This window comes from Saimiri boliviensis, chromosome 13 (genome assembly GCF_048565385.1).
Source record: "Saimiri boliviensis isolate mSaiBol1 chromosome 13, mSaiBol1.pri, whole genome shotgun sequence".
Taxonomy (NCBI): Eukaryota; Metazoa; Chordata; class Mammalia; order Primates; family Cebidae; genus Saimiri; species Saimiri boliviensis.
Window position 1 is genome coordinate 23,256,386 of NC_133461.1, and position 17,908 is coordinate 23,274,293.

Sequence of the window (17,908 nt, forward strand, 5' to 3'; positions counted from 1 at the left end):
TGCACAGGGCATTTCTTATTGTGGAGCGCTGTTTTGTGCATTTATTCACATTATGGGATATTTAGCAGCAACCCTTGGCCTCTGTGTGATCAGTGCCACTAGTACCACCCAAGTTGTGACAACCAAGAATGTCTCCTAGGTGGCTTTTCCAGATGTCCTCTGGGATGCAAAATCTCCACTGGCCTGGCAGTAGCGTCCCCTTTCCTCCAAGTCTCTGCCTACTTTTCATGTTTAAAATCCTCTTTTAAAATGGAAAAGATAAAATGAGTCCAAACAATTTGAAATCTTATGGTACTTATAGGGATTCAAATCTGTTCCTCCATTACATTTTTGGCCAAATTAAAGAGGAGAAATCTCTCAAATGAATCCAAGCTGGCTGTTATAGGTGAAAAGAAAGTCAAGATGCGCCAGACTTTTGAAAGCATGCAATGGTTGAGGGATTTTTGTTATTTATACACTTTTTATTTTGGCTGAAAATATTTGGTTTTGTTTAAGAATTAAGAGAACCATGTAGGCTACAAAATTTATTTATGTGCGAATCCCAGAGGGTTGTAAGTAGCTTCTTTGTGTGCTTTAGTTCAACGTATACAGGCTAGGCCAGCCTGTTGGGTTGTTAAACAGCAGATCTGGGGAAGGTTTTACACCTTTTCTCTAGGCTTGATGCAGTCCCGAGAGCTTTCTTGACATGCCTTGAAGCTCACAGTGCGCTGATTTTAACTGTCCATAGGGGACATCTGTTTGCAGTTTGTGTTATCTTCTGAAGCACCAACTAAAAGGAAGTGAAATAATATTTGTCATTAAAAAAAAGAGAGAGAAGTTAATTTAGTGGTAATAACTTAGTTGCTGCTGCTCTTCTATCCCTTAAGATATTCTGAAACAGCATGTACTCTACTGTATCCGAAAATAAATCAATTAATTATACTATGATTACTTCTGCTGATAATAAAATAGCAGTAATAATGAAAGGAATGACAGTAGAGCATTAAGAGAATAAACAATATCACTGAAATGTTAGGAAACACAATAAATGGAATTGTGTCTCCTGAACCAGAGTTTCACACTTCCTCCTCCACTTCTGTCAGAGGGTGTTTGTGATGGCCGTCAGTTATCAGCCATGATCAAAATAATGTAACAGTGAAACTTCTTATACTTATGAAGGCCCTTTCATCAAAAATCTCACAGCCATTTCTAAATATAGAGTGACTGATCTTTAAAACAGTTTTATGTTTTTAGCAATTAATATGGTAACTTAACTGTTACACTTTCCATCCTTCATATCTGACATTTGAAGCATGGATGGAACATTTCGTAATCGACTCCACATTCAAACTTTGCTGGTATTGAGTTGAGAATTCCAACTTTTCAAGGGTTCGTGTAGGTCTTTTCACCGTCATCTATCAAAATAAAACATTGCTTTGTAATTGAATAACGACATTCATTTCTACATATCAAAGCCCAGATTAAGGATTGTAGGTCAAGTGGTATGTCTAGTTTTAAAAGAAAAAATTGAAAGACAGAGACAGTATTGTCTTAACCTAAAAAAAAAAAAAATTTTATAAGTCCTAATATCCTTGTAATGTGCTCATGGAAATACACTAGTGAACACTTTTTCATTCTGGTTTTCTGTTAATGTCTGTTGTCTCCTGTGATAAGCTTGAACTACAGAACAAAAAGTATCTAAAAGCATTATGATTAGGATGCTAAAGGTGTTAGTGTGGATATTTACCTTAATTTAACTTTTTTTGGATTAAAGTTGTGCTAGTGCATTTTTAAACTTATTTCATCCAAAAGATTGTAATAAAACTATAAGTACAGTTTCATATCTGTAAAAACTGAGGCTATCAAAAACGGTGAAGGACAGAAGTAATTTTTATGTTCATACCTCTGGTTCCTGAGGGTCCAGTTCATTTCTGCTGTGAATTTAAATGAGTTAATTTAAGTAGATGGGTCAGAAGCCACTATCATCATGGTAGCCCTGTGCCTGGTTCTTAATTAAAGGCAACAGGAGATTAATTTGAAACATTAATTTAAAAGTGCATATACAAAAAGAAAAAATTACTGCAAGAAAGCCTAAAGAACTTTTCTCTTGTCCCTAGATGTAGAAGACAGAAGTAGCTCAGGGTCCTGGGGGAATGGAGGACATCCAAGCCCGTCCAGGGTAAGTATATCTAATCTTTTTCCCCACAACCAGACATCCCACATATGTAGATTAACAAACAGAAGGTGTGTTTCTGTCTCTGTCTCTGTCTCTCCCTCTCTCTCTCTCTCTCTCTCTCTCTCACACACACACACACACACACACACACACACAGGCATGAACATACACACAAACATAAATATATGTGCATACTAAGTTTAATGAGTATCAGTTGTCAGCTTGACTTTGGAATTTTTTTTTTCTTATTCTCTTATTGGATGCTGTGATGTAATTTCACACCTGTTCCACTCTGGCTAACCAGAAGAAAACTCCTTCATTATGTATTTGGCCTTTCTTCGGTCAGTTATTGATCCATATTACACAGTGCTATTTGTTGTACATGAAAAAACTTAAATTCCTAATATCCCTTTAAGGTGTGAATAGAGTACTGAATAATCCCAAACATACGGTATGACATTCTATCCAACAGTATAATCTACATACTGAATCTGAGTTGATTTCACTTTGTAGACATGTTATTGTTCCAGCAATAGGGCCTTTGATCACTAGTTGGATCATTCATTTATTTCCTCTCAACTCTGCCGTTCTAGACCACAGTTTTCCTACATGCAGTGGTTGTTTTTTGGATGTAGTAGAAAGAACACGGAAGAGGAGTTGGGTTGGTGGTTAGGCACTTTGTGTTGTTGTATGTACATGATCTTGGGCATGTCATTTCACCTCTTGGGTCCTCATTTTCCTATTTTGCAAAATGAGGAAGTAGAGCCAGAGGATCATCTGTGTTTTTTTTCCAATTTAAATATCCATGATTTTGTATGAAATTTCTTTAACTGAATCATTGCTAGGCCCTCTAAAATCCCTGTCAGTTTTTATGATATGCATACAATGCCCCAGATTAAAAGTAGACTTAGTGTACATAGTAAAACCAGCATCTCTTCCTCTCCCAACTGGATATATATAGATGAAACATTCTACAGGGAGGGTAGCATTTTACTGTAAGTGTTCACACAAATTTGGGTTGGGGGAAGGGTCTCTATTTTGGCAGAAGAGGCAGGGAAGGTTATCAAGCTATCAAAATGAGGACATTTCAGCAAGTCAGAGTTAAACGTTTCCACCTGTCCTTGGCATTGTGGTCCTTAGTCTACTGTTCAGGGTACAGCAGGATCTCTAAGCTTACCAGTAACTTTGTGAGCCCTTACACCAGCTGTCGAGCTTGACATTCTAATGCTTTATATGGATGGGTGGAGGAAATCTTTCCTCCTCCTCATGTTACAGTCTGCACTTGCAGAAATAAATCCATTCCCCTTGACAGCGAGTGGAGATGATAGAACTCCCCTCAATTGTTTAGTTCCTCCAGATTTTTTAAATTTCTCATGATTTCCCCATTCAGTACACATGGTACTTTTAATTGTGTTTCGGAAAACAAGGTCTGTTTAGAATCATCTTGATTTAGGATTAAAACTAACTTAACTTTTGGTTTTTGTTAGCTTTCCTGCCATTTTTCTCAAGGAATATGTTGGTGAATAATTTCAGACCAATTTACTGTAATTTATATTTTCTAAATCCAGAAGTTTGTATGAGACAGATTATTTGTGGCAGATTTATGCCCAGGCAAACTTTCGAGGTCTTTTTTCATCTTAAAATGGGGATAGTGTCTTCTACCTTACAACACTGTGCTGAGGATTAAATTAGGTAATATATATTAAGCTTTTTGTACACTATCTAGGATGAGGACACTTAATAAGTGGTAATTGGCATTATGCAGTGCCTGGTATAGAATGAGTGAATGTAAAATCTACCATGGGTATTTAAAATGTAGCCTCTTTTTGTAGATTGACATATATTGGTAGAACTAGATTACAGTATCAATGAAGTTAATTGTTGGAGGAAAGGCGATTGAGAACGGGGTTGTTTTTCCTTAAGGTTGAGGGGATGTGTCTTCTTTGTGGTTGATACAGCAGCCCTTTTTTTTGTGTGGGCAGATTCTGCCCTTTGGCTCACATGCCAACCGATACCTCTGAGTAAATTTGACTTGGACTTTATGGGCAGTTCAGCCAGCTGAGCAGAATGACTTTTCCCCCTCTTTTTGGTCACTTGATGCACTTGAGTAGACTGAAAGTTGAACTATGTAGTATAGATGATTTTAACTCTTTCCTATCATGTTATCAAATTTCCCCATTAAAATTAAGTATCTGGACAGCTTAAAAACATTGTTTTCATTTTAAATTGCTGTTAAAATAGTAAGCTGATTGTAATAATGAAGTATTTCTGTCAAAATTCGTCTGGTTTACAACTGGTTGTTTTTTGTGACATACTTTGTCCAACTCCAGAAATACTAATTTATGCTAATGCTTTGATAATATTACAGTTAAAGCCTAATATTCTTATATGTTAATTACTTATGTGACAATCTAGTTCTCTTACAATCACAATAGTAACTATAATAAAACATTGAAACTTCAATATCCTAACAAACACCAAATGTTACTGTTTGAATATCTTGGTCTTTGAAAAGCAATTCATTGCATGCTATGGCTAATTTTCCCTTGTAGCACAATTTTGCTTTAATGTGGCCTTATTAAAATAATAATTTTTAATATAGGCAATATACTTTATACGTGTCTGGTGTTTTACCTACACTATTTTATTTATTCATGTCAACAACTCCATGCAGTTCATACCATTATTATTATTATTCCTAAGATTTCTCAGCTATTATGAGGAAATTTGGACTTTGTAGACTCTAGAGCTTTCTTTTAGCCACTATTACCTTTGAAGGTGCAGATTCCTTCTAGTGAAGTTCCAAGGAGGAAATAGTGGACTCCAGTTTCTTTGGTTGGGAGAAGGTTCGGTAGTGGGGCTATGTTTATGTGCTGTTTATTAATATAAAATAATAACATACTGTCATTTATTTACAGAACTATGGAGATGGGACTCCCTATGACCATATGACCAGCAGGGACCTTGGGTCACATGACAATCTCTCTCCACCTTTTGTCAATTCCAGAATACAAAGTAAGACTCATTTTAAATTAACATACACTTTTTGAATACTTATGTTTTACTATAGAAGGTAAAACCATGCCCTGGACAGAGGTTCTGCTTTTAGAAACTTGGATATTTAGTCAATTCACTTGTAGTAATCTTAAATTGCAGAAAAGTATTGGCAGTCTGTGTTTGGTAATAGTACATCAAGGATTAAGTTTTACAACCATATGGAATGAAATGCTCTTAGTGTTACTGAATCTATGTGGAAGTTTTGTTTTCCTTAGACATAAAGCACGTACCACAGTTTCAATGTTTTATCAGTAGTTTCCTAAGTTAAGGTTGATGAAGTCAAAGTGCTGAATATTCAGAATAAAAATATCACTGGGCTTGTTGGTTGGCAATGATATGTAGTCAGTGTTAACTGTGATTTCTGCTAAAGGGGTTATGAAAATAAATGGTGTTTAATGGGCCTAGTGTGCTGAAATCAGAGTAGTAATCTTGTACTACTCTGTTCAAGTTGAATTGTAAAATCTGGTTCTGTATTTATCAAGGTGTGAACTTTGGTGCTAATGGCCTAGGCAGACCCCATCCTTTTCACTAAAGCAAGTTACCTGTTAGTTTGAGGCTGCCTGTTAATGTCCAGCATGACCTTTATCCTGGCATCCTCAGCATGTTTCTCTGCTTTTGGCTATCCTATAGGGATGTTTGTTTAACAGCAGTAACTTGAGCAATGAAAAGATGATTCCTAATGTCTTAAAAAGTCCCAATAGCTGGTTAATTTAGTTTTGATTGAAAAAATGATCTTTGTTCTAATAACCATGAGTTCTTAACAGTATTAGTAAATCTCTCAACTTGGCCAAATTCTCTTGAGAATTTGTCAATAAGTGCAGTTAAATTTCTTGATACAAGCTGTTGGACAACACTCCAAGGAAAACACACAGAGATAATTATATTTTTCTGAGACTATAACTGCAAACGCTTCGAGAGAAGGTTGCTATTTTTAAGCTTTGGAAGCTATACCAGTTACTTAGGTGTAGACAGTCCTTAAATCTCAGGCATTCTTTGAAAAATCACCATCAAATCCATTTTAATGGATTTCAGATATTTAACACAAAATAGTCAAAGCAGATAAATACTAGCAATTTATTTTTAATGGGTAGCATCATAGGTTTGTGCCTTTGAGTGTCTTACCAACTTCGTGAACCACAAAGTGGTTTTCAGTCATAGAGTATTCTTATTTTTGTGCTCTTTCTGCCTTCAAAGTAGTAAATTTCATACTTATGTTTTAACATTGTAGCTAAAACAGGAATCCTGGTTTTTTATCAGTTGTTGATAAGAAGGTGCATTGTTTCTTGTTCTCAGGATATGTAGATACAGATGACTAGATATATTTATCAACGTAGATTTTAAAAGGCAACTTTTGAGTCTTCAAGGTCAATAGTACTATTTTATTTCTAACACCTTTGCTTCTGTATTCATCTTTGCACAACCACTTAGAATAAAAGATTCATTTGAAAATACAGTCTTGAGAAGTAGCACCTAAAAACTGTACTAACTTCCTTGGATTCTAAAATGATCCTCTAAATGAGCTACGGTAAGAAAAATATAATAAATAAATACTCATAGTGAGAAGTTTATGTTATCTATGTGAAAAAAAGTTTTAACTCTAAAGAGCAACTTGATAAATACATATTACAGAATATGCCAAGCAATACAAATAGATTAAATGATTGCTCTGTTCATGCTTCCTCATGGGCAACTGCTTTACAAATCAAATTAGTTCTTCAATCCAAATAGTATTTAAAATATAAGTGGCCTGACAGTCCAGAGCCGAGAGAGCTGATTCTTTTCACTTAGTAGTTGTTTAGGCTGCAAATCCATGTCAGCCTTGCTCTTTTATCCTGTCTGCCCTCCTTCCCATTGAACTCTTAAATATGGAGACTAAGACAGTCTCCTGCATTGTGATAGGAAATGCTACTATGTCCACGAGGCCCCCACCCACTGTTCCCAATGAAAGGACTTCTCTGTTAGATAAGCTGTCTGGTTTGAAACATGGCTCTTTATTGTTTACAAACTGCTACATTTTCCACCTCAAGCAGATTTTTGCACAGAAAAGAATTGTGCTTGGGCTAAATGGTTTATCTGACATTAACGGGGCAGTGTCAGACTTGGGTCAGGGAAGTCGCCCTCAGAGCCAGAGGGCATTGCGCAGTATGCAAAAAAGGGGAAAAGGGAGAACAAGACATCGAAACAAATATGAAATACCTTACATTTTTAGTTTAGAGAAGATGTTTTTTTTAAAAAGAGAATTGACTCTTTTAAAAAGATGCTGTATTAAACAGTCTTCCCACCGCTATAATTTCTCATATCCCAAACGCCGCCTTGATTGGCTTGCGTATCTGAAGGCTAGGTTCGCAGAACAAAGATTCTCATTGATTTTGCCCAAGCTGCTGTTTATTTAAAATGAAACCACTTTTCAGATGAGCCATATTTGGTGTTATGTTAAAGCTTTACAAAGAAAAAAATAGATCATTTTCCAGAAATTAAGGACCACTAATTTGCAAATGATGATAAAAACAAAGTAAGATCTCTTGGTGTAGGGGACAGTTTGAACTCACAGACTGTAGGCTGTATTCTAAACCACACTTCCTGTCCAGACCCACATTCCGTGTGGTGACCTTTGTGGACATTTTCCTTCTACCAAAAGAAGGTAGTAGATTTTAGTGTAAGTATTTTAACAACAATCCGATCTCCACTTTCAGAATCTTTAACTGGTTTTTGTTAAAACTACAAAGTATTACTTTCCATTTCAAAGACTTAATTCTGCCGTGATGTCGCATCAGGGTAAAAGCTATAGCATCAGAAATAAATCAGCCACTTTATTGGAGCAGATTCTCTATTGTCAAATCAATCAAGCCTGTGAGTGAATTAGGCGTCTGCTACAGAAATAAGTGACACTAATTTTACAGGAAAGAGTTATTAACTGCAGATGACCTGATTATTTTTTCCCTTTTTTTGGTAAATGTTCATTTAGTAAGGTTTTATTTTATTGCAAAGAAAGAGAAAGCACTGGACCACTCTTTCCTTTTGAGAGTGGATTATATATTTTGTTCTTTATGGCAGTATACAATTTTAGGGAAATGATACAGGCATTGCTAGTATTTTTTTCACAAGCTCTTTTATGGTAATGAAACCCTTTATTACAACTCTGAACTTCTTGATTTCACGTGAATGGTTTTGCATGTTACAGATTTTTAAACATAATACTTCTTTTTGGCACTGAAATTCCAAAACTCAGTTTATTTGTGTCTCTATTTCAAATTTATGCAAAGCGGGACATAAGTTATAAGAGTAATGGAATGTTTTAGCCTAAGCAACATGGTGAAACTTCATGTCTACCAAAAATACAAAAACTTAGCCAGGTGTGGTGACACACATTGTCATCCCAGCTACTTGGAAGACCAAGGACAGAGAATCTCTTGAGCTCAGGGGGTGCAGGTTGCAGTGGGCCGACATCATGCCACAGCACCCCAGCCTGGGCAACAGAATGAGACCCTATCTCAAAAGAAAAGTAACAAAATGTTTGTTTTAATTTATTCTTATAAAAATAAGCTTGTGTGTGTGTGAAAAATAGCATTATTTGATAGTTTGTGAATCCCTAAAGTAAATAAACAAAACACCCATGTATGTACTACACACACACACAGTGTACCTATCTTGCTAGAAGAATTAATGACACTTCTTGGTTTATAAAGTTGTTCTGTGTTACTGTCTGTGGTTATAGGTGACATATAGGATTTTAGTAGTTGATAGTTGCCTTTTTTTAAAACAAATAACTAAAAGAACCAAAAAGCAACTCCTAAGTTTTCAAAAATAGGTCTGAATAGCCTTTGTGTTTGTTTTGATGTTGGCAGGGTTGAGAGATGTCAGTACTGACTGCCTGGATCGACCAATTCATGTACTTTTAGCTGACGTTTACTAAAAACTTACCCATTGCTTTCATTGGGCAGATACATGCCAGTTTGCATTTTGCCTTAGTTGAAATTCCATGCATTGTTTTATATCTGGAGAAAAGAAATCACTTTTTCCTTGTGATTGCCTATCATTATTAATGTACACTGGACCTGCTGGAAACTTGTTCATTGCAGTTTTTAAACAATTTTATGAAACCTTCCTAGGTGGTCAGTTGGATAGCTTTCAGAGTATGCTAATGGTACAAAGGGTTGTTGATGAGTCTAACTCCTCTGTTTTTTAAGAGGATTAATTAATTAATTAATTAATTAATTTATTTATTTTGAGACAGAGTTTTCGCTCTTGTTACCCAGGCTGGAGTGCAATGGCGCAATCTCGGCTCACCGCAACCTCCGCCTCCTGGGCTCAGGGAATTCTCCTGCCTCAGCCTCCTGAGTAGCTGGGATTACAGGCATGTGCCACCACGCCTAGCTAGTTTTTTGTATTTTTAGTAGAGACGGGGTTTCACCATGTTGCCCAGGATGGTCTCGATCTCTCGACCTCGTGATCCACCCGCCTCGGCCTCCCAAAGTGCTGGGATTACAGGCTTGAGCCACCGCACCCGGCCAAGAGGATTATTTTTATGCTATAGAATAGTTTGAAAATCCTGGTAAGAAGTATTTGGAAAGAATATGGACTTTAAAAAAAAAATCTTGATTTTTTTCCCCCTTTGTCAAGCACTAAACTTTTGCAGGTAATTGTCCAAATATTTTTACAATGGCAGACAGTATATTTTCTAGCTAAAACTGTTTGATCCAAGGAAGGAGCTAAGCATTCATTTTCCTTTTATTATTCCACAGAATAAATTCAAAACCAGATTGAGGATAAGTGAGCAAGTTGCTCCATAAGATTATATACATGCATTGGTGACGGAAGGGTGTAAAAAGTGATCCTTTTGTACAGTTGGCTACAGCTTAGTTCAGCATCAAGGGCTGTGCTTTCACGTGTCCCATTTTGAAGGGTTTGGTTATCCTTACTGAGGTACTTGGTTCTAGTCCTACTCATGGTACTCTCCCAGGGCATTAAATAATTTACACTGTAGAGTAGCTGGGTTCTAACCTAGCTCAGCGGAACATTTTACTGCAGGATTAGATTGAGGTTTCAGGCAGAACTGAAGAAAGCTGCTGGCTTACAGGATGACCTTTGAATCTCATCTGGGTTAGCGGTTGATATTTTGATTTGGTTACTGTGGTCATATTGTGACAGCTGCTAGCTCATTATAATTCGGTTCCACTGCTCCGTTTGCCTAGCAGGAATATTTAGGTTTGTATTACTTCAGAGTGTTTATGGCTACCCTGAGTTTAGCCCAGCATAAAGGTGAAGTGTTGTGAGTGTTTTCAAATCCCAGTGGCAGAAGCGGGTGCCACAGCCTTCTTGTAAAACGGCAAATGTGAGTACATGCTAATACAGGGAGTTTTTCTTTTCATTGTAAAACAAAATAACCTATGAATTGGCTTTTACTAGGAAAACTGTTTTTGGAAACCTTAATGTACAAAGGAAAAGCATGACTACAAAGAAACATAATTTTTCAAAACATGAATGAGATGTTACTTGACTTCACGGTCAGATATTTTTTCTGTGCCAAAGTGTAAATATTAGAAAATAGCGAAACCTGTGCAATAATGGCAATCATTTGATGTTTGAAAGTTCCAAAGGTCAGATAAGCGTTAGTAACTTAATAAGAATAGAACTGTGAATACAGATGTCAGCTCTAGAAATTTTAGTTCACTTTTTAAATGCAGCAAAATTAGATAGTGATGTGAGTAGGCTGTTTTCTAGTTCATTAGTTAGGGACATCTCGGTGTACACTGTTAGTGGCTTTTTGTTCAAATGGCACTTTTCAGCTTGAGGTTTTCTTGATATCAGCTTTTAGGTGTTGGACTGATAATGTGGCATAAGCAATTTCTAAGAGAAGAAATTATTAATTGTGGTCTTACTTGATTTTACTTTGGTAATTTGGATTTTTTAATATGTTAAATTTAAAATGTCCTCCTGAAATATCAACAAGTATGACTTGTTTGAGCTTTATCCTGGTGGTTTTAGCAATCCTGATTGTTGAGCTAAGGCTGGTAGTCAGGAGAACGGAATCTTCTCCTCCTGTTCCTTTGCCGCCTTCTTTTCTTCTTCGGAGACAGAATCTCCTCTCTCTGTTGCCCAGTGGGCTGGAATTCAGTGGCAGGATCTTGATAGCCTTGACCTCCTGGGCTCAGATGAGCCTCCCCCCTCGGCCTCCTGAACAGCTGAGCAGCTGGGACTACAGGTGTGCACCACCACATCTGACTAATTTTTGTATTTTTAGTAGAGATGGGGTTTCACCATGTTGGCCAGTCTGATCTTGAACTCCTGACCTGAATTGATCTGCCTGCTTCAGTCTCCCAAAGTGCTGGGATTATAGCACGAGCCACTGTACCTGGCCAAGTATTGAGTTTTCTGTCTGTTTCGCTATAGCTGCCTGAGGGTCCTCAGATCATTTGCACATCTTTAGATTGAGGGAGGAACAGCTCTTTAGGTGATCTCTGAGGTAATTTTATTATCTAATGGTCCATAGATCTTTCAGAGATGCCGTTTTATCTTTATACTGTATCTTTTCTTTGGATATGTTTTATTGCTCTTTCTAATCCATTCATAACTATTTTATGAATACCTTCAAGTGACTTTGCCAGTGATGTGTTTTCCAAAGGTAATTCTTCAGAGCCTAACTAAAATATATATTCCTTTTATATCTGAGATGATTCCAGATCTATAGCCAAGGAATTGGATGGGTTGGGGATAAATGAAATAATAACTCATTAAGTTGAGTCACCAGGAGAAAAGTGCTGTGCATTGATCAGTATTTGGCATAGAGGTTGTAGGACCTCAATAAATGACTGTGGAATGAATCAGGGAATTAGATAGATAGGGTTTAAATGTTGAATGAAAAGCCCATACATTGAAGTTAGGCCTATATCTTACTGTACCAAGAAGACCCTAAACCAGAGCCAGTCATAGAAATTCACTTTTTCTTCTATAGGACTATATCCTTGACTGGACAAAATATTCTGCCAAGGTAGGAAACGGGCCATATTACAATGTGGCCTGTTTCAGTTTTAAATACACCACAGATTATTTTATGCCTAAGCAGAAATAAGTAAAATCATTAATATTTTGGGTCGGGCACAGTGGCTCATGCCTGTAATCCCAGAACTTTGGGAGACTGAGTTGGAAGGACTGGTTGAGTCTAAGTATTTGAGACCATCGTGGGCAGCATAGTGAGATCATGTCTCTACAGAAAATAAACAAAATTAGCTGGGTGTGGATTTATGTCCCAGTGGTCCCAGCCATTCGGGAGGCTGAGGTGGAAGGACTGCTGGAGCCTGGGAGGTTGAGGTCACTACAGTGAGCTGTGATTGTGCCACAGCACTCCTGGGTGACAGAGCAAGACTCCATTGCTAAAAATAATAATGCTAAATAGTTTGAAAGGCCATTGAAAAAAGTTGTGTTTCTGGTATTCAGCTAAGATAACTGATTTCCTTTTGTCCTGTCATTGGTCTTGCTTCCTTTCCGACCTACTCTGTGATATAGCACAGTTAATGCTGTGCTCTGCAAATACTTTTATAGTCAAACTAGCTTTACTAAACCAAGTCTTATAACATTTAGAAGAATTGATAAACAGAAGAATGCTACTTGAAAACTATGGCCAACAGAGATGTGTATGCCTTCTAAATGACAGGGGAAGATTTCTTGCATCGAAAGTTATTGACCCAAAGAGAAGATAAATCATTTATAAGTTTCACATAAAAGTAAAAAGCAATTTGTATCAGGTAGGAATGCTTTGCTTCAGAGTAATGGAAAATGTGACTAATGGTGGCTTAAGAATAATTTTTCTCATTCTAGAAGTCTGGTAGTAGGCCCCTGCTGGAAGTGGTTTGCAGCTCAGTGATGTCAGGGCTGGTGGCTTTGTGATTCTTTTGTCCTTCCCCTCACTGTCTCAAGATGGGGGGTGTCACAGCTTCTGGTGTCGACTTTGATGCAAAAAGGAAGGGGAAGGGTGAGTGGAGCAGCGGCTCCCCACCACACTGCTTCCCCGTAACCCAGGCCGCCTCCTGCTGCAGAGGTTAGGGCAGGGCTGGGAATGCAGCCTGGGAAACAGACAGGAGAGAAGGGGTCGGGGATTCATACTGGGCTTACCAACTTGCAGTGTTCAATTCACACTTTAGTTTTTTTCTTTTAAGAGAAAAATAAATAGTTTTCTATTTAACAATTTTGAAAAATAAGAACAAGGCTCTCACTTTGATGTGTTAAAAAATATATATAAAAAGATGTCTCAACTCCAGTTTCTGGTCAGCAAATTAGTGAGAAAGATGGAGGAGGAAAAAAGATAGTGAAAAGAGGAAGGTGGAGAAAGTCCAGGCTTGAGGGGCTTGCATGGGAAGGAGTGTGAAGTCTGCTGTTTGCGTCTCACCTTCAAGGAGTGTGGCTTCATTGTCCTAAACCCTTGAGCAAGGCAGCAGCCAGCCAAAGCCAGCTCACCTTACCTCTGCTTTCCCCAGAACGTTCTCTTTTAGGTCTCTGGCTTGACTTCCTGCCAGCCTGTCCAGGGGAACCCTTGTCACGCAACAGGCCTGTAGCTCTAGCCACCACCCTTTTCTCTAGTCCCCTGGGTTCTTTGGCAGAGCTGGAGTCCAGCCCCTACTCCCATTGCCTCTTACTGCACCCACCGAGCAGGCCTGGCACCCTGGAGCACGTCCCTGGGACATGCTGCTGCAAGTGACAGACAGAGGTCTTTTCTCCTGGACCATTGCCCAAACAGTTTCCAGGGAACTTACCTCCAGCAACCTGCCATGTCGCCGTGAAACACTCAAGACAAGAATGCCCACTGCCTGGGGGGGAAAACCCTATCCTTTCTTTTAATATGTACACAGTTGCAATTGTTGATTTTTGATGTGGAGGATTAGGTACAGCCAAAAGACATTGAGTTTTAGACAACTTGCCAAGACTGGATGCAATTGTGAGAGCTAGATCCAACTTTTGTCCAGAAGTTTCCTTTCCAACCCTGTTGAACAGGCTCATGTCATGAATCAGACACATTAGAGCAGAGGCAAAGGGAAGGACCCTCTATCATTAAAAGGAAAGCAAGATGTGACATCAACAGTGCTGCTTTTATTTAGTAGAAAAAGTTTTTCTCTAGGTTTTTAATTTTTATTTGTTTTTATGTTTTTATTTAACTTTCTTTTTAGAGACAGTTTCACTCTGTCACCCAGGCTGGAGTAGAGTGACAGGATTATAGCTCATTGCATCTTCAAACTCCTAGGCTCGAGTGATCCTTCTGCCTTAGCCTCCCAAAGTGCAGGGATTGCAGGTTGAGCCACTGTGCCCAGCCAATTCTCTAAATCTTTCCTTGGGAAGATGGTTTCTTTGAATTTTGTGTATGCCCTATAGTTAAAATGTCCCTGTGACAGCATTAACCAGTACCCCATTCCTTGACTGGATTTTGGTTGGCGGGGGTGCGATTAAATGCTTTGCATTTCTCAAACCTCTCATTACTCTCAACTCCAGGAGAGTAACATCAGTATAGTTAAGGAATCCTGAACCTCACATCCTTGCAAGTTGTGTGTCTACCTTAAGTGTTGTATTCGTCCTCAATAAAAATAAGACTGTTTTCTTTGTTCACATCTACATTCTTAGAAGCAAAGAAGCAAAGGAGCTGTTCTGAGCACTGCACTTATTACAAGGGGCCAAGGGACAGTGGATTCTAGGTCTTCAGGGGTCACTGGAGCATAATTCCTGGATTTTCACCTCCTAGTGATGGGACCTTGGGCAAATTTCTTCTGAGCCCCCCGTTTTCTGGTTTCCTAGATGAGGACAGGGACGCCAGCTTGGCCAACCCCTCCCAGGCTTACTGTGAATGGTGTGGTGATGTGATACACTTTGTAACCACTGTGCTTTGCTGTGTGACTGTTAACTGGTCATTTGTCATTTTTGTCTCGGTCATGAACTGAAAAATCTATAGACTTTGGGTCTTGGGTGGTAGCAATTTTAAAATACCTAGACCTTCTAATGAGATTGAAATGGAAGGCAGGAGCAGGTGAAGGTGATATAGAATGTTCAGTTCTGTAAACATCAAGGCCAGAATGAAGAGACTTCTTTTTTAGCCAGTCCACAAAACAGTAATCCTATAAAATAAGCACCTCTTTCGGGATGCTCCCCTTTGTGAAATATTTGCCTCCAGCCATGTTTCTCTCCATTTTAAATGTTCTCAAGTTTCATCTTTAAACACATGGCCAAGAACGCCGGGGTGTGGTGTGAGTGGTGAGTCTAGGGAACCCGCTGACAAATGGAGATTTCTTTGCCTGTTCTGTAGGTCATCTGAATACTGGAGTCACTACAGGTATGATGGTTTTCATCAAGGAGATAATTTTACAGATACCTTCCATGTTCCCAGGAATGTTTTGGAAACAGTCCTATTCCACTTCATTTCTTTCTTCTCCACAGACTCTTGGTATAGATTGAATGTTGACTTTGTGTGGAATTATTCTCTCATTTCCCTTACTCTTTTTTTGAATCCAAAGGAAGCATGTTTTATTTTGGGTAAAAAGAGGTGTGTTCAGTGGATCTCATTTTCTTTTCTTTTGCAGAATATCAGACCTAGGAACCAACGATTGCAAAATATATTTCTAAGTGGTTAATATATATATTAACCACTTAGATATATTAACCAATAACCAAAATTTATTTCTAAGTGGTTAATAGATACAGTTCAAACATTTTTTATCTTCTTGATGATTGCTTATTAATCACTCCGTAATTCCTTGACACACTTATTAATAGGAAAAATGGTAAGGGAGCATCATTTAAAAGTGATATAAAATACAGCTGGTGATACTGTGTATGTTTTAGATAAAAACATTTAAAGCTTTCATATAGGTTGAAAATGCTGCAAGAAGACCAACATGGGGGAAGTGGTGAATGGCGGACCTAGCAGAGCACTGTTGTCAGCTGGGCATTGCTGGGAGCACCTGCTCACCACTCTCCAGTTCTGTGACCTTGGGCAAGTTTCTTTAGGACTGTCATGAAACTTCTCATCTAAGTAGTTGCCCTGTGTTTAAATGAAGTAACATAGAGCCACCTGACCCTAAAATTCAGTTAAAACATATTATTGTTACACCTACTATGATGTAATCTAATCTGTTTTTCTGTTTATTGGGTCCGATCAGCTTGGCAAAAGTGATATGCAAACTTGAGCATCATGTAGTGAATTCTGGCAGAATGTGGAAGTGATTAATTAAATGCCACCCCCTCATGGGCCATATTAAAGCTGAATGAAAATAGAAAGTGTGTGATATCTGATAACATTTGGTGGAGAGAGGGGAGACAGAAAAAGTGAAGGAAAAGAGAAAAGGAGACATCATACAAAGCTAATTTTAGAGCAGCAGATCACAAAGTAAGATTTTCTAGCCTTGTATTATCAGCATTGGCTTGGCTTTCTGAGACTCGAAATTACTAGGTTACTAATTGGTCATGCCTTATCCTCACCTTGGCTATTCAGACCAAGCTGTTCTCTTAACAGCTCAGTAGCCAGATCTGAATGCTTCGGATATAAGCATAAACACTTTATGTGTAACTGATTGCACGTAATTGGGCAATACCATCATGGAAGGAAATTTATTGGTGACCCTGTCTCCTTCAGAACTTTCAGAGTAATTGGAAATGAGCCCACTATCCATGTTTTTGAAAGCTTTAACAATTGGTTTACTGACAGGATTAAATTCATACTTTTATATGGTGTGTGTGTGTTTTCATGCATACATTTTTTCCCCCTTATTTATTGATGGTCTTACAAATATTATTTGGAAATGGAGATACAGTGAGCCCAGATCTTTTAAATATCTTTGCAGACTGCCTCAGTTGCTGTGGATGATCTCTGTTAGCTAGAGAAAAACCAGGAAAGAGCAACCAACCTGGTAAACAATAGTTTACGAAATGATCTTTGTGTAATTTTGAGCAAGCTGTTTTCTCTTTTAATCTCATTTTCCTTATTTCTGTTACTGACCTAACTCTTGGAGGTGTGGTCAGGGGAGGGTGGGAGAGCTCTCTGAAATTTTTTTTTTGTTCCTTCTGAAATAAAACAGCTCTAAATATGCATACTTTTGTGTGATTGCATTTTCCATTTTTTGCAAAGTCCTAGGTATAATTTGAACACCAATGGAAAATAAAAGCCAGCCGCCTTCTCCTGGTCCTTTCAAGGCATTTTAATAGTTAATGAGATTTTGCCCCTTACCCTCATGAGTTTCATTTGGTTCTGAAATAAAAATTTATGGCTCTTCTCTCAGCTGAGCTGATACTAGTTTAAGAGTGGAATTGAGTTCACACCTGCTCTGGCATAAAAAGCCTCTATGTGACTTCTTTAAAATATTCACAGAGCAGAATAAGAGAGAGTACTCACTATCTCTACAATTGTAATAACTACACAGTAATGTTGCTTGCAAGCAGTTTAGAGAAGCTGCTCTATCAATTGCCTCTAATCTGCTGATATTGTCCACAGATAGATGCCTCCCCGAAGTCAACTGTGTTCCTTGAGGTGGGATGCGGTTGTGGATGTGCAGTTGGTTTGTGTAGGCAATGGGTCTGCATTAACACTGTAAAGTGTACGTATGGGAACATCTTTGCATTTGCTAGGCCATTTAGCCGTTCAAGACATGGTCCGTTAGTCAGGCAGCATACAATGGCTTTTCTAAGTGTTCTAGTTAAGGAGCAGGATGTGTGAAGTAATATACA

The 17,908-nt window shown here is 38.2% G+C and overlaps 1 protein-coding gene across 27 annotated transcripts in view; it reads left to right on the plus strand.

Moving 5' to 3' along the window:
• Positions 1 to 17,908, plus strand: part of TCF4 (transcription factor 4) — a 373,037-nt gene that overhangs the window by 126,612 nt on the left and 228,517 nt on the right. For all 27 annotated transcript variants that reach the window (XM_003926049.4, XM_010336782.3, XM_003926050.4 and 24 more), the window contains 2 exons: positions 2,097 to 2,158; positions 5,074 to 5,170. In XM_003926049.4, the coding sequence (XP_003926098.1) occupies positions 2,097 to 2,158; positions 5,074 to 5,170 (159 nt within the window). The remainder of the gene's footprint in view (positions 1 to 2,096; positions 2,159 to 5,073; positions 5,171 to 17,908) is intronic.